At 34.6% G+C, this 21,312-nt stretch overlaps 2 protein-coding genes and 1 long non-coding RNA gene across 3 annotated transcripts; 1 reads left to right on the forward strand and 2 right to left on the reverse strand.

Annotated features, from left to right (window-relative positions):
* The first annotated feature begins 11,647 nt into the window (after positions 1-11,647).
* On the forward strand, positions 11,648-12,913 carry LOC122294809 (transcription repressor OFP12-like). The gene has a single exon (XM_043103798.1). The coding sequence runs from the start codon at positions 11,733-11,735 to the stop codon at positions 12,363-12,365; it is 633 nt and encodes a 210-aa protein (XP_042959732.1). The 5' UTR covers positions 11,648-11,732; the 3' UTR covers positions 12,366-12,913.
* Positions 12,914-14,113: 1,200 nt separating this feature from the next.
* Positions 14,114-14,805, reverse strand: LOC122295483. The gene is made up of 2 exons (XR_006238094.1): positions 14,417-14,805; positions 14,114-14,329 (listed from the first exon to the last, which is right to left on the reverse strand). It is a non-coding gene; the product is annotated as an uncharacterized LOC122295483 (long non-coding RNA).
* A 1,284-nt stretch (positions 14,806-16,089) lies between these two features.
* LOC122300562 (probable prefoldin subunit 2) lies at positions 16,090-19,513 on the reverse strand. The gene is made up of 2 exons (XM_043111312.1): positions 19,366-19,513; positions 16,090-16,728 (listed from the first exon to the last, which is right to left on the reverse strand). Exon 2 carries the CDS (start codon positions 16,707-16,709, stop codon positions 16,263-16,265), a length of 447 nt encoding a protein of 148 aa, XP_042967246.1. The 5' UTR covers positions 16,710-16,728; positions 19,366-19,513; the 3' UTR covers positions 16,090-16,262.
* Positions 19,514-21,312: the final 1,799 nt, after the last annotated feature.

Raw genomic sequence — 21,312 nt, forward strand, 5'->3', positions numbered from 1 at the left:
AGAGTACTTCTTGAAGAGATTTTTCATGAAATGTCTTCCCTTGAATAGGGACAGGTACCTGAAAATAACGAGATCTCGATACATTTCATTAGTATTGGAGAAATTTTAGATAGAAATAAAACCGTTGTCGACAATATATTTTTATATAAGATGGCACTTGACATTACTAGAAGTAACGAAGAAAATGAGCTAAGAAAGAAACAATTCCTGCAGAATTAATATCACTAGTAAAATGTGATACATATAGACTTATAGTTCAAACACCTAAGAGGTGATGCTTGTTGAATATCAATGAGTATTTGTATAAAGGAAATGAAAATGTGATATATAAATCACGAGTCAGTTTCTCGCAGAAATAATATTGATATGCTTTTGAAGTTGATGAAATTATATTGAGATTTTTATTAGCTTGTTAATTACCGAGAGTTTGGGTATGCTTGATTAACTGCTATTTATATGGATCACCAAATAGGAAATGCATGAAGCATATAGTCCTAAAGTGTTTATTCTATTAAGTTTCAAAAATCCTTATATGATCTAAAATAATCCAAACGCATGTGGAGCAAGCTATTTTTCATATATTTTCAATATTTAGATTAGCTTTTATTGCAATTTATATAACTGATTTAAATGTCATTAAGGCTCCAGAAGAGCTCATGAAAACTGCACATATTTGAAATATAAATTAGAAAACCTTTCGGCTTCAAGGAGAGATAAATAAAATTATTAGTTCTGAAATATCATCTCTTAAATGCAATTAGTGTTTCAGATTCATATTACGGTTTTGTAAGAAATGTGCATGATTAAAGGAGAAATAAAATTGAGCAAACAAAACATCTACTAGAAGATAGAAACACAACGTGAATATTTGTGAAATATTATTTTATTATCTCGAAACAAAATTACAAAAATTTGAGGCTCTTCGCCTCATTCTTTAAATGATCTTGCTCTTCATAAATTTGCATAGCATGCCTGTCTAAAGGAGTAGGCAATCGAAAAGAAGAGTCAAATAATAAGTTTAAATTCATATTCTCTTGTTTTATTGTTCCTACCTTCATGTTGGACTCCAGAAGAAGTTGCTGAATGATAGAAATTTTATCGTTGAGATTGTCAACCTCACAAGTTTTGGATTGTAGTCGTTGAGAAAATGCGACAATGATTGATGAGCATCCGGTACCGAGACTTACACGCTCGTAGATAACATCATCATCTGACTTATTAGTCAAATCATTTTTATATTGCGTTATAGCACATATGGTAAAAGCAGAAATAACTGGTAAACAAGGTGTAGAATACCTTATATATTGGTCACGAGAAGATTGCTGGATCATTACAGAATAAGAATGCAGAAAGAGATTGCAAAGTAAGAATGCAAACTAATTACAAAAAAGTGAAGAAGATGGGATACGAATGAAGATGAGCTGGATATTTCTTTTATAGAGAAATTTATGAAAGCAAGACAAAATTACATACATTGATAGAGGATACGCTAAATACAAATATTCTACAGTTATTTACTAGGCCGAAATATTAAAAGCAGCTTGCCCCTATTCTCTTAGAAGTTGGACTTTTTCAGATATCCGTAGCGAGATTAAATGCAGCTTGTCTTTATTCTATAAGTCTTTGGACTTCTTCAAATATCTATTGTTACCGATCCTGTATTTGAGCCCATTCTCTTTCCAGATCCTCTATACGTGGCTGAAAATCACAAGCATACTGTTTGAGTGCCTTATTCTCCTCATTCAGTTTCCTGTTCTTACGACTCTTCGCAGAGAGCTTCTAAAGCAATTAAGATATTTGATTATTGAGTTGGTTGACCTCATTCACTTTAGCTAATAACCTCCGAGACATGGTTGTAACAGAGGCAAAATATTGAGCACTAAGAAATCTTGATTCTGAAACGACATCAGAATAACTCCTTCCAAAAAAATGAATTTTTGCTCCTATCATAAGAGCAACATCCTCAGGTGAGTAAAAAGAAGGACAAATCATTTCTATTATTTCACAGCGTCTTTCATGAAGCATCTATCTACAAGAGACAAGAGATGTAGCATCATAACCTCGTGACACCTGACAGCTCCAGAAGAGCTGTAAAATTTTGCGATGCTTGTCTAGTCTAAAAAGGTGGCCACCGATTTTGTTGAATATGGAAGTTGGCGGCTTAATTTTGATGACTTCTCCACTAACTATGTTATTCACAATAACTCCAGAAGAGCACAACTCTAGAAGAGTATTGAATTTAATATTAAAATGATTTTGAATCAATATGGTGAATTTGTTTACCAAAACATTATCAACTGCATCATTTAAAGAGTTTGTACACAATATTTAAATGCATCAACACAAAAACCTTTCACTATAAAGTCTTGAAGCACTTTTATATAGACAAAGCCCATCCCCGAAGTACTCCAATAGTTGTTCGATTACTTGATATGCAGAAAGATCCATTTCGTCCTTGTGAAGACGATGAAGAAATTCTTGGTTCTGAAGTACCTTATCTCAGTTCAATTAGAACCCTGATGTATGTTGCAAATTGCACTCGATTTGATATTGTATTTTCAGTTAATTTATTTGCAATATATAGTTCCACACCAACTCGAAGACATTGGAATGATATTAAACATATCATTCGTTACTTCCGAGATACGATTGATATGAGATTATTTTATCAATATGGATCAAGTCCACAATTAGTTAGATATGTAGATGCAAGTTATCTTTTAGATCCACACAAAAAGATCATTGCAATTCATGAAGAAAAAGATGAAATTGATGTCAAGCAGATTCGGTCAAGTGATAATTTAGCAGATTTATTCAGTAAGGCATTACCAACTGCAACATTTAAGAATATTGTGCAGATCATTGGACTGCAAAGATTTCAAAACCTATCATAATACACTTTTTCAGGGGGAGTAAATGTTTTGAAAACTAGTGCTGATTGTACTCTTTTTTTTTTGCTAAAGTTTTTTCCGATTAGATTTTCCTTTTCAAGATTTTAATGAGTCAATCCTAAAATGTTTGACAGTATACATGAATACTGTATTCTTTTTCCTTCACCATTGATTTTTTTCTCACAAGTTTTTTCCTTGGCAAGATTTTAACGAGGCATATTCTTTATATATGATCATCCAAAGGGAGAGTGTTATAAACCGACTTGTATGACCACCTTTAACCATCAATTATGACTACCATTTGCCGTCAATTATGACTTAAGTTAGGGGTGAGCATCGGCCGGTCCGGACCGGCACTGTTTGGACCGGACCGGACCGGACCGAATTGGGTTCGGTCCGGTCCGGTCCCATTTTTAAGGGACCGAAAAGATTCGGTCCGGTCCCGGTCCGAGAGTTTTTCACCCCGGACCGGACCGAATAGAAATAAAAAAAAAATAAATATTATTTATATATATTATTTATATAATAGTATTAGCATATTACTAATATATATAATAGTATACTATATGTATATATATTAAATATATTACAATATAATTACATAAATATTAAAAAAAATGTCATTAAATATTAGCATATTATATAAATATATAGTTATCACTATTACTATTATTACATATAGTTATTAGTTATAGTATAGTTATTATTACATATATTTATTAGTTATAGTATTATTACTAATAGACTAATAGTATTAGCATATTACTAATATATATATATAATACTATATGTATATATATTAAATATATTACAATATAATTACATAAATATTAAAAAAAATGTCATTAGAAAAAAAAAAAAAAAAAAAAAAAAAGGGTCAACCTTGGACCGACCGGACCGGACCGGACCGAATAGGATCGGACCGGACCGGTCCTGATGGAGTTCGGTCCGGTCCAGGGTTGGAAAACCCTGGACCGAATAGGTCCGGTCCGGTCCACAAAATCGGACCGGACCGGACCGAACTCACCCCTGACTTAAGTTATACATAAACCACATTCGTACTCTTATATATATGAGTATCATTCACTTGTACAAGTTCAATGTTTTTATTATTGAATAATAACTATTTTTCTTACAACATCATTTCTCTTTTAGTTTTATAACAGAATTCAATATTTGAACATTTTTAGTTATTTATTATAAATACATTTACAAAATTTTTTCTAAATTGGATTGAGAAAAACCTCTTTCAACCAATTTAAAAAAACTATATATGTCCTTTGGTCGTGTGAGAAGCGAATGTGTTTTTTAATAAATGAACATATGAGTTTTCAACTTAGACTTTTAAAAATGCATGTGTATTACATACTCAATAAACACTTATTATTTTTTTATAAATGATTTGGAAGAAATTTCTTCCAACTCAATCGGAATGAAAGTCTATCCTAAATATATTCATACCATAATTACCAAAATAAAAAATAAAATAAAATCATAAGCATAGTCGAAACACTTCCAAGTTGGAGCACATTACGAGAACTTTTGGAGTACATGACAAATTATATATACGGTGCTGCTATTCAGTTCTATGATTTTTACCTGCTCAAATTTATTATTAGTGTAATTGCATTTTTTTTTCTTTCAAATGTTTTTAAAATTCTTTAAACATTTTTAAAAAATACATTAGTTCGTTGTCATTTGCCTAATTATGGCTAACCGTTAAGGAAAAAAAATTTAAATATCTAAACAATAAATTTGAAGAGGCAAAGTTATGGAATCAACTATCATTTGCCTAACAAAAATGACACATGAGATTGTTACACGACTGGGAAGTGATTGAAGGCAAGAAGAAGAAGACTTAGGGCATGGAAGCGTGCGGGTGAGTAGATGAAGTGCACAAGCCGTGGGTGAGGTATAGAAGTGATTAGAGAAAAGAGGCATATGGAAGCTTGATCGAAAACTTATTGGGATTGGGCCATCATGGGTCGTATGAGAAGGAAGTGGATTGTGGGCTTCAACACAATTGGACCATTTATGTGTTTTTCCTTATTTGCAATTATATGATGTAATAAACGTAAGCCCATAGACTTTTAAAGGGCACTTTAGTCTTTTTATTTTCAGTAGTATTTAGCATCTGTCTCTCTGACAAAAGCGGTTATGCAAACATTCCAGAATACTCTTAATTTTTTGCAATTGGAGGAGCCTCCCTCGAAGAAGGCATCTATAGTTCTTTTCCATTTTTACAGAATTAATACAATTTGCCACAAATTCCTCATCTATCTTCTTCTTTACATTTATTCTATCCCAATCTACTTGTTACAAGTGGTATCCAGAGCCCCTTTCCTACTCTATTGATCAATGGCAAAAGTACTCGCCTCCAGGAGTTACACAAGGAATTCCATTCCTTCAAGAAGCTGTCCGAAACTCACATGCAGCACACTGATTCTCAGTTCACTACTATTGGGGTAGAAATGCAAGCTCTTAGGCGGCAAATAGAGGCTATGATTCAAAATATGAACTCCCAATTTGCTATTATGGCTTCGGATCTGCAAAAAATGGTTACTCACAAGGCAGTGGACACACTTAATGGTGAAAGCTCAAACAACAATACTGGCATGGTATTACACACTGGAAAAATACACATAAGGGCTATCGATTGGATTTTCCTTCCTTCAATGGAGAGAATCCACATGGATGGTCATGTAAGGTAACTCAGTTTTTCTCTTTTTATAATACACTACCTCAACAACGTTTGAGGCTTACCTCCTTCCATATGGAGGGCAACGCCCTCGTATGATTCCAAGACCTTGATGAGTTTGGAGCATCAACCTCTTGGGAGATGTTTGTTAAAATTTTGTTGTTGCGTTTTGGGCCAAGTAGCTATGATGATCCCATGGAACAACTCACTAGACTCAGACAAGCAAGTTCGGTTGAGGATTACAAGGCTCAATTTGAGACCTTATCAAACAGGTTACAGGGACTCTCTGAACAGTACAAACTAAGTTATTTTTTAAGTGGCTTGCGAGATGAGATAAGGTTGATAGTTCGCATGTTCAATCCCACCAACCTAATATCTGCATTTGGCCTTGCCAAGATTCAAGAAGAAAATATCTCCCTCCAAAAGAAATTCACCTCCAAATTCCATACTTCCCACCCATATGAACCGGCCCCATTAAAACTCACTTCCAACCTCCCCATTCAGCCCACCCCACTTGACCTCAACCCCAAAGCTATTGTACCTGTCCACAAGATTAGCCCAAACCAAATGAAGGAGAGGCGTGCTAAGGGCCTTTGTTTCAGCTGTGATTCTAAATGGCACCCAGGCCATAGGTGCCAAAGCCCAAAGCTCTATCTCATTGAAGAGGTGATTGAGGATAACACTTTCATAGAGGAACCCCCCGATTCCTTTACAAACAGGGGCTGAATGTTGGTTAGATTTATCACAAACTGAAAAAGAACCACCCAAACCATTGCGGGGAAGGTAATGGGTGTCAAAGTTAGTATTCAGGGAGCTGTCTTTCCAGTTGACATGTATTTACTGGAACTTGCTGGCTGTGACATGGTTTTAGGAGTTCAATGGTTGCAAGGATCGGGCTTTATTCTTTGGAACTTCTAGGAATTAACAATGCAATTCCAACACAATGACAGTGTTGTCATCCTCAAAGGGCTGAATGCTCATCACTTACTCGAGGATGGGGTGCTACATAGGGCTAACAGTATGAAGAATAAGGGGTTGTTGTTGCAATTAATTGAAGATTCACCTTTTCACCAACCTCACGTTATCCCCGCATCTATACAAAACTTCCTAAATAGTTTCCAAGACATCTTTTCCACTCCAAAAGGCCTTCCCCCCACCTGTACCCATGACCATTCTATCACCCTACAACCCGATACCAAACCCATTTTTGTACGGCCATATCGTTACCCTTATTTTCATAAAGAAGAAATTGAGAAAATTGTAAAATGACTCCTAAAATCAGGAGTTATTCGCCCCTCTCAAAGCCCCTACTCATCACCATGCCTTTTGGTGAGAAAGGCCGATGGATCTTGGCATTTATGTGTGGATTACAGGGCACTGAACAGTGTTACCATTAAGGATAAATATCATATTCCAGTTGTAGATGAGTTGATGGATGAGCTCCATAGAGCCAAAAAAATTTTGAAACTTGATTTGAGATTGGGCTACCATCAAATCAGGGTGCGACCAGAAGATGTCCCTAAAACTGCCTTTCGCACACACGAAGCCACTACGAATTTTTAGTTATGCCTTTTGGCTTAACTAATGCGCCCTCGACATTTCAAAGCCTCATGAACCAAGTTTTTAAACCTTATTTTCGTTGCTTTTTTTTGGTATTTTTTTATGATATACTAATCTACAGTAGTGATGTGGAGACACATCTATCTCACTTGAAAACCACCTTTGCATTGCTGAGACAACATCAACTATTTGCCAAGCTAAGTAAGTGTTGTTTTGGTCAAAAAGAAATTGCATATTTGGGCCATCTTATCTCTGGCCAGGGCATTAGAGCTAATCCAAATAAACTGCAAGCCATGATAAAGTGGCTCGTGCCCAAGTCTATTAAAGCCTTGACAGGGTTTTTAGGTCTCACAGGGTATTATCTTCGTTTTGTGAAGTGTTATAGAGCCATTGCAGCCAAGCTAACTAAACTACTGAAGAAAGACAGATTTAAGTGGATCGAAATAGCCCAAGCAGCCTTTGAACAGCTTAAAAAAGCCATGACTCAGCCACCAGTCTTGGCCTTACCTAATTTTCAATTACCTTTTGTAATTGAGTGTGATGCTTCCGGAGAAGCAATTGGAGCTATGCTTATGCAGGAAGGGAGACCCCTAGCTTTTTTCAGTCAGGCTCTCAAGGGCCGAGCCCTAACTATGTCCACCTATGAAAAAGAACTAATGGCACTGGTTTCAACGATGCAAAAATGACGCCCCTATCTGTAGGGACACTTCTTTGTAGTCAAAGCAGACCACCAAAGTCTGAAATTTTTACTAGACTAGAGAGTGGGCACTCCAATGCAGCAAAAGTGGATATTGAAACTAATGGGATATGATTTTATGGTAGAGTATAAAAAAGGGAAAGAAAACTTGGTAGCAGATGCTCTATCTAGGCAAGGTTTGGATCATGAAGTAACCTTGGCTCTACTTATACTCCCTAGCTGGGATTGGCTCACAGAAATTAAAAGCCTGTATGAATTGGATTCAGTAGTTAAGTCCTTATTCCTTAAACACCATGACAGGCAACTTCCACCTCACTATGAGATCAAGGATGGGATTTTATTCTATAAGAACCGAATTTACATTCTAACTAACTCAGTTTTTGTTGACAAAATCCTACACTTGGTACATAGCAGCCCTTTAGGGGGTCATTTGGGATTTGATAAAACATTGCATAGGCTTACAAAATATTTTTTCTGGCCTAGATTCAAAAAGGACTTGAAGGCATTTTTAAAAGGTTGTGACACGTGTCAAACAAGTTAAAGTGGACAATACACTTCCTAGTGGCCTTCTATAACTTCTTCTGATCCCTTCCAGCCCTTGGACAGATATATCCATGGACTTTGTGGAAGGATTACCTACCTCTCAAAGATTTAATGCCTTATGGGTTGTGGTGGACAGATTCACAAAGTATGCCCACTTCATACCCATCTCCCATCCTTACACAGCTAAGGTGGTAGCACAACTATTTGTCAAGCATATTTTCAAACTACATGGCATGCCCCATTCCATTGTCTCAAATCGAGACTCTAATTTCACTAGCAAGTTATGGAGGGAACTGTTCTCATTACAGGGTGTTCAACTGGCTTTCAGCACTGCCTACCATCCTCAAACAGATGGTCAAACATAGGCCGTGAATAAATGGGTCAACAACTACCTAAGAAGCTATGTCAGGGAAAATCCTAAGGATTGGTCCAACTGGGTTGCCTTGGTAGAGTGGTGTTATAAGTTATCCCAGCATGCCTCAACTAAGATTACCCCATTTGAGGCCCTCTATGGATGCAAGCCCCCAAAACTGACTAGCTATCTACCAAACACAACAAGAGTCACAGAGGTGGAAATCACGTTGCAACAAAGAGATCACATTTGGCATTTACTGAAACAAAATCTCACTAAAGCTCAGGAAAGGATGAAAAAATATGCAGATCAAAAGCGCAAAGAGCATCAATACCAAGTGGGGGACTGGGTCTATTTATGACTACAACCATATTGGCAATCTTCCATCCATAAAAATCAAAACTTTAAACTGTCCCCCCGTTACTATGGCCCTTTCCAAATACTAGATAAAATTGGGGAGGTTGCTTACAGACTCCATCTACCGCTAACGGCACAAATTCACAATGTTTTTCATATATCTGAGCTTAAAAGAAGAATTCTAAGGGTGTTTTCAAGCCAGAACCAGAAGAAATTATTAGCAGAAGGTTGAGAAAGGTAAAGAATCTACCTTTAGTCGAGCTCCTTGTCTGTTGGCAGGGACAACCGGTGGAAGAAGCTTCCTGGGAGCCGTACCGACAGCTATGTGAGGACTTCCCTCACCTTGTGGGCAAGGTTATCTAAGGGAGGGGGATTTGTTACACGACTAGGAAGTAATTGAAGGCAAGGATAAGAAGACTTAGGGCATGGAAGCGTGCGGGTGAGTAGATGAAGTGTAGAAGCCGTGGGTGAGGTGCAGAAGTGATTACAAGAAAAGGGGCATACGGAAGCTTGATTAAAGACTTATTGGGATTGGGCCATCATGGGCCGTATGAAAAGGAAGTGGATCGTGGGCTTCAACACAGCTGGGCCATTTATGTGTTTTTCCTTACTTGCACTTATATGATGTAATAAGCATAAGCCCATACACTTTTAAAGGGCACTTTAGTCTTTTTATTTTCAGTAGTATTTAGCATATGTCTCTCTAACAGAAGCGGTTATGCAAACATTCCAGAATACTCTTAATTTTCTGCAATTGGAGGAGCCTCCCTCAAAGAAGGCATCTATAGTTCTTTTCCATTTTTACAGAATTAATACAATTTGCCACAAATTCCTCATCCATCTTCTTCTTTACATTTATTCTATCCCAATCTACTTGTTACAGAGATCATTACTTATATATAACTTGCGCTGCAATTTAGTCTTGCAATACTCTCGTTCCAAACATGCAAGTAGATTCACAGGGTTAGCCATATTGTTTGTGCAGTTTGTACCGATTGTGTTCAGTTACTAACACAAGATAATATAAAATGAGATGAAAGTTAAAAGTTGAATATAATATTATTAGAATATCATTTTTTAATATAATTTTGGTTTTAAAATTTGAAAAAGTTAAATTGTTTATTATATTTTATGTAAAAGTTTAAAAAAATTGTAATAATTAGATGATATGAGATGATTTGTGAAAATAAACGTAGTACTTGTGTAGATGGAAATCATGGAATTTGTACTAATTTGGTGCTTGGTTTTCTCAACGTAGTTTCTAAAGCCAGCTGGTGAGTTTATGCATGGAACAAAATATATATAATTGTGGTGTTGCTTTTTAAGAATGATTTGTTTGAAAATTTGAAATTAGAGAAGATAAGTAATGCCAACCAATTTAACTTCCTTGAATGTGCCCAAATAATCAAATATTGTTCAAAGAAAAGTAAGTTTTCTACAGTAAACCTCACTGAGCTATATGAGACCACCCAATGATTTTCAGTCTAAATTCACTGTTTTATAGGCAAGATTCATGTGGTTTGGAGACAATTTTTTGAAAGATTTTTCGTGAGCAGTTTAAAATAGTACTTGTCATGGGAGATAGATAAGAGGACCAATTAAGGACGCCTAATTGGAGCATGATTGATATTTGTAAGGTGCTAAACATGCATGTATGATATGTGCATGATATGTATTGTGGAGGCTGCCCCTTTCTTTTTGTTCTTTTTTCTTTTTTAGAAAAACATTATTCATTCATTCATAAAAGGGACATTATAATTTTGATATGAGAATTACAAGTCAACTATAGATTTTCAAACTTCCCAATACACAAACTTCTTTGTGACTGGCAGTCTTGTCCAATACTGCAAAACCTCTCGAGACAAACCATATGAGAGACAATACTTTGTCTTAGAACACCATTTAAAACCGTTCAAATCCCACATTTCTACGGAGTGGAGGACACACTCTATGGACCCTGGTCCTAGAGACAATTTTTTTTTTCCCTATTACAACCTAAAACACAGAAAATACCAGAAAACATAAAAATATGGGAAATATATAGGAAAACAAAGAACAACCGACACAAAATAGAGGTTGTCGTGGCGCGTGAGGGACACGTGCCACCCTAGGAACATAGTGGTCAGTTAGATTTGAAGTAACTGATGGTTCTTGACCCAAAACAGCCGCACGTGGCGGCAGAAAAGCACCCCTGGCGAAGGCACCTAGGATTCACGCACTAACTTTAAACCGCGCATATGGCTTAGCACTGCTCTTTTCGATAATTTTTTTGCCCATCTAAAATATCGGCGTCTTAAGAATTCTACGGTGAGGCATGTGGTGGGTTGTGGATCGGCCTTTCACCCTCCTTTGACCTAAAAAAAAAAATCGATAGAAGAACGAGGAAGGAGGGAGATCCACTCTCCTCTGAGCAGATTTGTCATTGGTTGGTTCTAGAGAGAAATCGGACGTACTCTAAGCGGATATTTGGAAATTAAGAATCTAGTGATGTGGAGGCCGCTTTAATTCTAAGGAAGTAGGAGCCATTTTGAAAGAAATTGCTTCTTTTTTTTCTTCTTTCCGTATAATATATACGTGTCTCATGTGTATACTCCTCTCTCTCTCTCTCTCTCTCTCTCTCTGTGGAGCTGAAAAATGTCGAACTACTTTTGGAAGAAGTTCAACAGCTGCTTCTCCAAACTCAAATGCTTACCCACCATCCAATCCCCTCCAAACAAAGATCCAATCCCCTCGCCCATCTCCACAACTCCGTGCTCAATCATCCTCAAAAACTTCAACACCCTTTACGACCCTAACTCTTCAGACTCCACTAATTTCTTCTCCTCCTCCGATGATTCTGACGGCGCAGACTCACCCCCCGACTTAACCACCATCTTCGCCTCCCAGCGCTTCTTCTTCCCCTCCCCTGGCCGCTCTAACTCCATTTTCGAGTCCCTGGACGCCGGGCAAGACCCTGAGAACGCATTGGTAAATGGAAGCGTCAAAGTGCCTAAGTACTCGCTAGATCCTTACATTGATTTCCGGCGGTCAATGCAAGAGATGGCTGAAGCAAGAAATCTCCCCGACGTGAAAAGGGAATGGGAGTATTTGCATGAGCTTCTCTTGTGTTACCTTACAATGAATCCTAAACACACCCACAGCTATATAATTCGTGCTTTCGCCGACCTTGTCATCTGTATCTTGTCGTCATCGTCATCCCCAATGTTTTCTGCCCCCAATCACTGCCGGGAGTCCAAGAACCGCCGGCACCGATATATTTCGCAGTAGCTGCAGGTGTAACATTCGTCCCCCAACCAAACTTTTTCCTTTCAATAGAAATAATATGCAGGCGATTAATGTTTTTGCTACTTTGCCCTTGGGGAAAGCGGATGATGCTTCATCTGCGCAGACAAAAGGAAAAATGTACTTGATAATCAGACAAGGCTAGCTAGTCTAGCTAGGAGACGTGGGATCTTAGTGTCTCGATGCATGCTATTTCTATCTATTATGTGGTTTCTTTGCTTTCTCGTTGGATGTTCTGTGGCTGATTCACAACAGTGAATAATGGTGGCTGAGCAGACAAAAATAGACGAGGACAAAGTCATGCCCATGCCCAATGGTAATAATTAATTAACTCGTTCATTGTCCTTGTTTTAGACTTTAGTTGCGGTCCTGGCAACATTTAGGTTGGGCATTTTGCACACATAACCACGAGGAGCCTTGTTTGGCAGGGAGGGCATGGTACAATTACCAGTAACTTACAGCATACTTGCTTCTTTATGGATGTATAATTACTCTGATAAGATGAAGAAGTTGAAAGGCTCAATTCACATATATATTCACCTGTACCCAATGAAATTTTGCCCAACTTGAGTGAAATCATGTGTTCGAGTACAACCAATTCATTTGGGAAAAGCGTTCCAAGTTGGTTCCTTAGTAATATGTATAGTCTTCAACATTTTAAAGCGCATATTTTACAAGGTCCCAACAATCCGGAAGTGGCATGTGCAGTCTCCATTCGGTCTACAAATCAATGAGCAAAACCATTGGGAACCCCAAAATGCATAGCAGATAACAAGGTGGGATGGTAATTAGAAAATAGTGTATGTTTAATTATATATGAAAAATGAGACAAACGAGGGGGATCCAAAGAGAGCTTAATAGCTGACCATTTTTTCTCAAGTGTATGTCTGCATTATTGAACTGCGGAGTAGTGAATTTTTTTCTTTTTTTGGTGTGGGGGTTGTTACTATTAACTACGATTTTCATTAGAAATTATTACTGATGGAAATTGGCATCGGCAAATTAACATGCATACAAATACAAAGCAAATGCGGAAAGAAAATGAACAAAAAAAGAAGAAGAGAGAAAATGATAGAATTGAGATTCATGCCAAGTCAGCAGAACAAGTTGGTCATATGCAAATAAAGAGGTAGGCCCAAACAGAAGAAAATGTTCTCGGAGTATCACCTAAAGAACTTGTAGATCCATACCGACAGGACACGGTTTGGATATTAAAATGAAGAGAAATATTACACATCATTTCACACTATACATTTTATATATTAAAATATTATTTTTTATTTTTTTTTATCTTTTATTTCATTTTATTCTTACTAAACTAATTGAATTATTTTATTTATCATCCACACACTACATATTTATTATAGAAAAATAAAAAATAAAATAAAATAAGTATGGTGTGTGAAGTATGAGGATGACAAGAAGAATTTTCCTAAAATGAAAGGCACACACTGTAAAAGCAGGTGATTTGTAGACATTTAGTAACTATTTTGAAATTTGATCTCTATAATTTGAAAAAGAGTTATGTTACTTATAATCATTTTTGTGTACTTCTTACATACTGATAATGTGATTGGTCAAAATAGTTATTTTATATTAAAAAAATAACACAAACAATACATTAATGAAGTACGCAAGAAGTATAAAAAAGTGACTGCACTTAACATTTTTGTTTGAAAAAAGAGGTTTGGTTCAATAGTCAAGTTCAAAACAAATTGAAGCAGAACATGATATTTGTCACCTCTAGACATCCAATAATTGGAAATAACGCAAATATAAACAGCCACAATACATGTCCAAATGTGAGAGGATTGTCAGCTCATGGGATTGTTCATCAATCAGCTCAAATCTGATTTTGTTGGGCAGAGCAATCTTTTCTTTGTTTGGACCCATTCAAGGTGCACCATCAAAGTTGCATTGCAGTACAGATGCAATAACATCGAATATAACTGTAAATAGGAGCAGTACAACTAACATTTCCATGGCAGTTTCAAATTCAAATTATTCAAAAACACCAAAAACAGATACAGCCTTACCGGAGAGCGGGTCGTGGCAGTGATAGGGAGGTACTTCATTTGACAACTACAACTCATCTGTCTAAGTTTGGATACTTCTGCAATCCGCTGCTTCTCTGGCAAAAAGGCGGCATCTGCGTGCATGGATACTGTTTCCCGGCTCCACCTAATTTTCCTCGGTAATGGTTGTCTCAGTCCATTTGAATAGAACTTTGTCTTTTATTTTCACTGAAAATTATGCAACCCAGAAATGATCATGTTTTCTAGGGGTGTAACTGATCTGGTTCGATTCGGTTTTAGACAAAATCTAAGATCGAAGTAGTAGGTACCGGTTTTACATTTTTCAAAACTGATTACGCACCGATTATCCTCCTAAACCGGTATTCCGGTTTTACCAGTTTTCGGTCCGATTCGATCCGGTTTTCCGGTTTTAATAAAATATATATTTATTATAAAAAAAATCTGTTTATAAAAAAAAAAAAAACTGCTATGTCAAAAAATTCTACTTAAAAAAAAAAACTACTATATAAAAAGACTGCTATGCAAAAAAAAAAAGTGCTATGTAAAAAATTTATGCTATTAGTATAGCTTTGGTATGGCTTTATATAAATTATATGCTAATATATATAATTTATATTTATCTACTAATGTCTTATGTACTTATCAAAAAAAATATAAAGAGTTTTAAGTGTATTAGGCCATTAAAATTTAGTAATAATATTTGAGTGATTTTCTTTCTTTTTAGGTTCTTACTTCTTATGAATTTATGATAAAATGTTATTAATAAATAATATATATTTATAATATTATATATTTAAAGCATATGATCAATTAAATTTTCATGTTTGAGATTAAACTTTTATTTTATAAATTAAAATAACACTATCTTATATATAATTATAATTTATATTATTATATATTATATATAAAAAATTATATATAATATAAAATATATAACATATAACATTAAATAAATAAAAAAATATACACATATTAAATAGTACCAGTCCGGGCCGGTCCGATCTAAAAATGGCCGGAACCGAAACCGGACCGGTTCCAGCCGGTTTTTCATTTTATGAAACCGGTTCCGGACCGGACCGGTTCAAAACCGACACAACCGGTCCGGTCCGATCCGGTTTTCTGGTTAAAATTTACACCCCTAATGTTTTCACGCAAAGTGACAGTGCACATTGCATGCCACATTTTTAAATGCCGTGTTATTTGTCTTCAGCCCATGACCAAATCAAAATTAGTAAAGCTGCAGTACTCAAATTTAACCAAAAATGAAAAGAATTTTACTATATACAAACACAGTCGCGTATTAATCTGTATATCAATACTGATTTATTCATACTTAAAATTTAAATTAACACTATTTTTAATAAAATTTATTTTTTAATCAATCACATTATATTAATGTATAAATTAGTACACAATTATACTTAGAACTATATTTTTCCAAATAAAAATGAACCTCGTCTGAATTAGAATAATACAAAGACACGTCTTGTGCTACGTTTCAGATTAGAAGTGAAGCCCACGCTCCACATCCAGCCCAAATTGACATCCAAACCGAAAGACACAGATAACTGCTGTTGATGCCAACATCCACTATTTTCCACTATTATCATCGTCATCCAGCCCAGAATTATGGAAGATAATTGTGTTCATGTTCGATAGTTTACCAAATATCATTTTTCACACAAAAAACGAACACAAACTCACATTCAGCAATATTGGTAGAGTTTACAGTCTACTATCAGCCCTGATTAACCAAAGACCCTAAACTTTAATGTCCAGTACAAAACTCGAGGAAAATTTATGTATCTAGTTCGAGAAAATAAAGTGGGAAGAGATGCAAGACCCATCATTCGCTTCCACTTGCAGGGCCGACCAGGACTCCTTGAGAAGAACCTTCCTTTCGTCCATTTTCATCCTTCGTCTCCCCATCAGACTTTCTTATCCTAATTTTGTACTGGGTCTCAAAATCAGCAATTTCCTTTTTCTTCTTTTCCAAGGCTTCATTGAGCCTAGATATAACCTCCTCAAGCCCCTCTTTGTTCCGATGGACAGCAGGCAACACCTCTCTGATGGTTCTCTCCACTAGAACACCACCAATCATCCGATAGCAACGCCTAGATGGGTCAAGCGGCTGAATAGCATTCATGACCAATGAGTGCTCACTCACTTCCATCTCTAGTTCAGTGATTTTTGAGTAAATTTGGTTCAGTTCAGACCTCATAGTAGCATACTTATTTGCAACCGCTTGTTCATTTACTGGTTCATTGTGATCATCTTCACGTTTGCTCGCCATTATTCTCTCTACAAATGAACTAAAAAAAAAAAAGGGATTAAGGACGTTAGATAGAAACGTTGTTCCACATTAGCAAACGTTGCCCCCAATGACGCAACAGTGTGCACATTCCACTTCTAATTTTGCAAAACTTACAAAAAATATTTGTGACCTGAGCTTTTTAAGAATTCATCAGGATAAAAACAAAACGTGTGCAGATAAAAATCTATTTATTAAAAAAACATAGAGATGAGGTACATGTAAGATTAGCATAATAAGAAGGACAAAGACATTACAGAAAGTTCTGATTGATTACACTGTCAACAATCAAGGTTGGAAATACAACCTTGAGAAAAACAAGTGACACAATGATTTGTCCTTCTGGTGTTTCAAATTGATAAGGATCAGACATGAATTTAAATAAATTTATTCCACAAGTAACATGATTCCAAATCGAAAATGACAAAAACAAACATTTCATTGATGCCGTTTTGTGAAATTCATAATTTGAATTTGATATTTCTCAACAGCTCATACTTGCACTCTGATATATAATAACCAAATGTCACTAACGTTTATCCTTTGATTTTGGTACAGTAGACTTTTCTAGTCGTTTCAAAGATATATAACATTCAACTCAACTAACATGTTAGATCCCAATGCCAAAATCTATTTATTAAAAAAACATAGAGATGAGGTACATGTAAGATTAGCATAATAAGAAGGACAAAGACATTACAGAAAGTTCTGATTGATTACACTGTCAACAATCAGGGTTGGAAATACAACCTTGAGAAAAACAAGTGACACAATAATTTGTCCTTCTGGTGTTTCAAATTGATAAGGATCAGACATGAATTTAAATAAATTTATTCCACAAGTAACATGATTCCAAATCGAAAATGACAAAAACAAACATTTCATTGATACCGTTTTGTGAAATTCATAATTTGAATTTGATATTTCTCAACAGCTCATACTTGCACTCTGATATATAATAACCAAATGTCACTAACGTTTATCCTTTGATTTTGGTACAGTAGACTTTTCTAGTCATTTCAAAGATATATAACATTCAACTCAACTAACACTTTAGATCCCAATGCCAAGCTGTTACAACTTCACCCTAACTCCTAAGAAACAACATGCTCAAATTCTAAAATGAATTCTGCCACAACATGCTTCAAAGATCAAAATACAAGCCTCGCATGAACAATTGCATGGCTACTAAATTCATACAAAATACATTACATTGCTTAAGTCTACCAAAAATTCTAGAAGAAACAGTGGATTAATCTGATTACCATTAAGGTTTTGAGATACAGACACTACTCGAGCTACTAATTCCATTTAACCTAAATCAAAAACATTTATTAATCCTCTAAATTTCATACATGATTGGCATCTCAAGAAACTTGACTTTCAACCCATTTTACGAAAAATCAGGTTTTAACAAAAACCATTGTTAGCATTCCTTCTTTGGTATCCACCTTGTTTCCCTTCTTTTCTTTCCCAATGAGAAGGAAAGTTCATGAGTAACCACATGAGATGGAGAGCTTATGAACCCATTGACTCTACAGCTATTTGAGATAGGTAGCTTATAGAACCATTGACTCTACAACTACTGATGTATAAACCATATAACTAGCTACTGTTTGTAAATATATCACCCTTTCAACATTTTGGTCGTAATCACAAATCGTCCCATCTTTAATATTGCAGTAGTGTCTTTTGAGGAAGCCATACTAAATGTAATAGAAGAAAGATTATGACTCTTCTTAGAATTGGAAATAGTTTTAATAAAATATTTTATTTACGATATATTTTTTTATAGTTAATTTTGTATATTTGAAGTTTGAATAGTAGCTAGTACAACTAAGAGACAAGGAAAGGTCCCAATACACAAAAGTTCAAAACCTTTTTTCTTATTTCTTTTTACCTAAATAATTAAATCTTGTTCAAGAATTGGAGCTGGAATTCAATAACTCAAATGACAAGATATGGGTGTCAAATGATTAATTAGATTATTTGATAAAAGATCACCCTGTTAATAAAGTAGAGGTAAACGACATATTGCTCCCCAAAATTATTACCTCATTTTCAAATTTAACTAGCTGTTACCAACACCCTAAGTTCAAATTCCAGCCTCAATTTGTACAATATGTCCAAATCAGGGATTAATCTGTAAGTAGTTAGAAGCACATCATCGCACCAGCTTATGGGAGGTTGTGAACTGTCTATAGTACTAAGAAACTAAGATAAGGAAAGTACTCCATTTCCCCCACTTCATACATAGATTCAATCCCATGTTTTCCCCAAAATCCCACTTCATAGCTTCGTTTGGCTGCTTAAAAATGAAATCGTATGGAGCTAATATAACTATTTAAAGTCGGTAGACCGGGCCTATCACGCTATCTTACTTAGTTTGTTCCAAACGATAATTTAGTCTTTCCTTTAAACCAACACAATGAATACACACTATTCACAATGTTTCTTATATATTTTCTCCTAACTTTTATCAAGAACCGGACAGAGATAAATCAGCCAGTAATCTTCGAAACAGTATAGCACTTTCCAAAACCCTACCATCAGAGATAGAAAGAGAAAGAGGCGTCGGTCGGATCTACCAATCCCCAACGAAAAAAACCCTGTGAGAGATGGGAGGAAAGGTTTGTACCTCTTCGAGAATGTTAGTTTTTGGAAATGGACACTGGACAGAAGTCGTAAAGGGAACGTTGAGTTTTTCCTGTCTCCGCCTTGCGAGAGTGAGCGAAGTCCGCCAAATGTACCTCTGCTTGAAATTTCCGTCCATCATATTTTAAGTAGGAAAATATTGGTGGGATTTACTACAATTTTTTGGGTAATATTAAATATATATATATAGTAAAATGATAATACAATTCTTTTTATAATGTTTTATAATATTATGTTTTAAATGATGAGTATTTTTATAAAGTAACTTAAAGTTAACATTAATTTATATAAATATCCTCATTTTAAAATATGATTATGTAAAGTGTTGCACATGTATCATATTTAATGAGAATTAATATTTATAATTTTAGTATATGTAACTTTCGCATATAAAAAAAGTGGATAAATATAAAATATATATAAAAAAATATTTTTTTATAATAAATCTCACTTCTTATAAAGAAAATATATTTAATTTATACATTTTAAGACTATATCTAACTATTTAATAAAGTATAGTATGCTTATTTGTACTTAATGGGGAAAATACATGAGTTTTGACAGCTTATCCAAACCGCAATGAGTCTAATGTTCATTCAACAAGAACCTAAATAAGATATGCGAGAGAGTGAAATCTTGTTCAATTGTATGCATGAGATAAGATGAGATGAGAAATATGTGAATAATAATAAGATAATTTGTGAACATTAATGAAATAGTTTAAATTAAGATTTTTATAAAATTTTAAAAAATGAGAGAAAAAAAGTTAAATAAAAAAATTTATAATATTAAAAAAGGGTCATAATATAATTTTTATTTTAGAATTTGAAAAAAATTGAATTATTTTTTTACATTTTATTTTAAAGTTTAGAAAAATTATAATGATTAAATAATGATTATATAAAAAAATTAAAAGTTTGAAAATTTAAAATTAAAAAATATTTGTATTTGAATTATGTTTAGACGTTGAGATAAGATGAGATGATTTTAAAGATTTGTGACCACCTAAATTTATTCAAGATTCTTAAGATTTACTTCAACGTCATTAGAGTTGGTATCTGATGGTCATTTTTGGAATATTTAGACTCCATTTGGATGTTGAATTGAATTTAATTATTTATTAATAGTAGTAAGTTAAGATGATAGAGTAAATTTTATGGAGTCTACCTAAGATGATTTTAAATGAGTTTAGATGTTAAGATGAGTTTAGATAGATTTATAGGAAGTTGAAAAATATTATAGGTCTAATGTGTAAAGAGATGTTAGGTTAGAAAAGGTTGTGGGTCTCACGTATAAAGAGAATTTGAGTTAAGATAAATTTAGTAATTTGAGAATTGAGTACTTTAATATTTGACTTAATTTAAAATTAGACTAAACTAAATTGATCTCAGTTCCATCTAAATTTCAAACGGAAGTTAATACTCTTATAATCTTATGCCACAGGCCAATAACCATCAAATTAGTATGATAGTTCATCACGTGAATGATACAACCTTGACAACAGACACTCTCAAACAAGTAGCATACAAGTAGTGTTAGGTTGCCATCCAATAATGACTGATAGGCCTGCCGCCTAGCGCAAATGTGCTTGTTTATATTTTTATTTTTTTATTTTCATATTTTTTTACATATTTAAGTATTTTTAAAAAATAAAAAATATACTAATATATTAAAAATCACTTCCTTAATTATTAAATTAAAAAATAAAAAATAAAATTGATGAGCGATCATTTAAAACAATATACTTAGAGCGACATTCTATCATTTCTTTATAGGAACATGTGCACAAGTACTAACATAATATTAATTGATGATTTCTTATAATTAATAAACAATAAAAAAATGTAGCACAACACAAACATATTATTTAACTGGATACTTTACTCTCCCCTTTCTCAAGTGAAACTTTCTTTCTGTTCAGCGTCCAGCT

This window comes from Carya illinoinensis, chromosome 2 (assembly GCF_018687715.1).
Source record: "Carya illinoinensis cultivar Pawnee chromosome 2, C.illinoinensisPawnee_v1, whole genome shotgun sequence".
Lineage (NCBI taxonomy): Eukaryota > Viridiplantae > Streptophyta > Magnoliopsida > Fagales > Juglandaceae > Carya > Carya illinoinensis.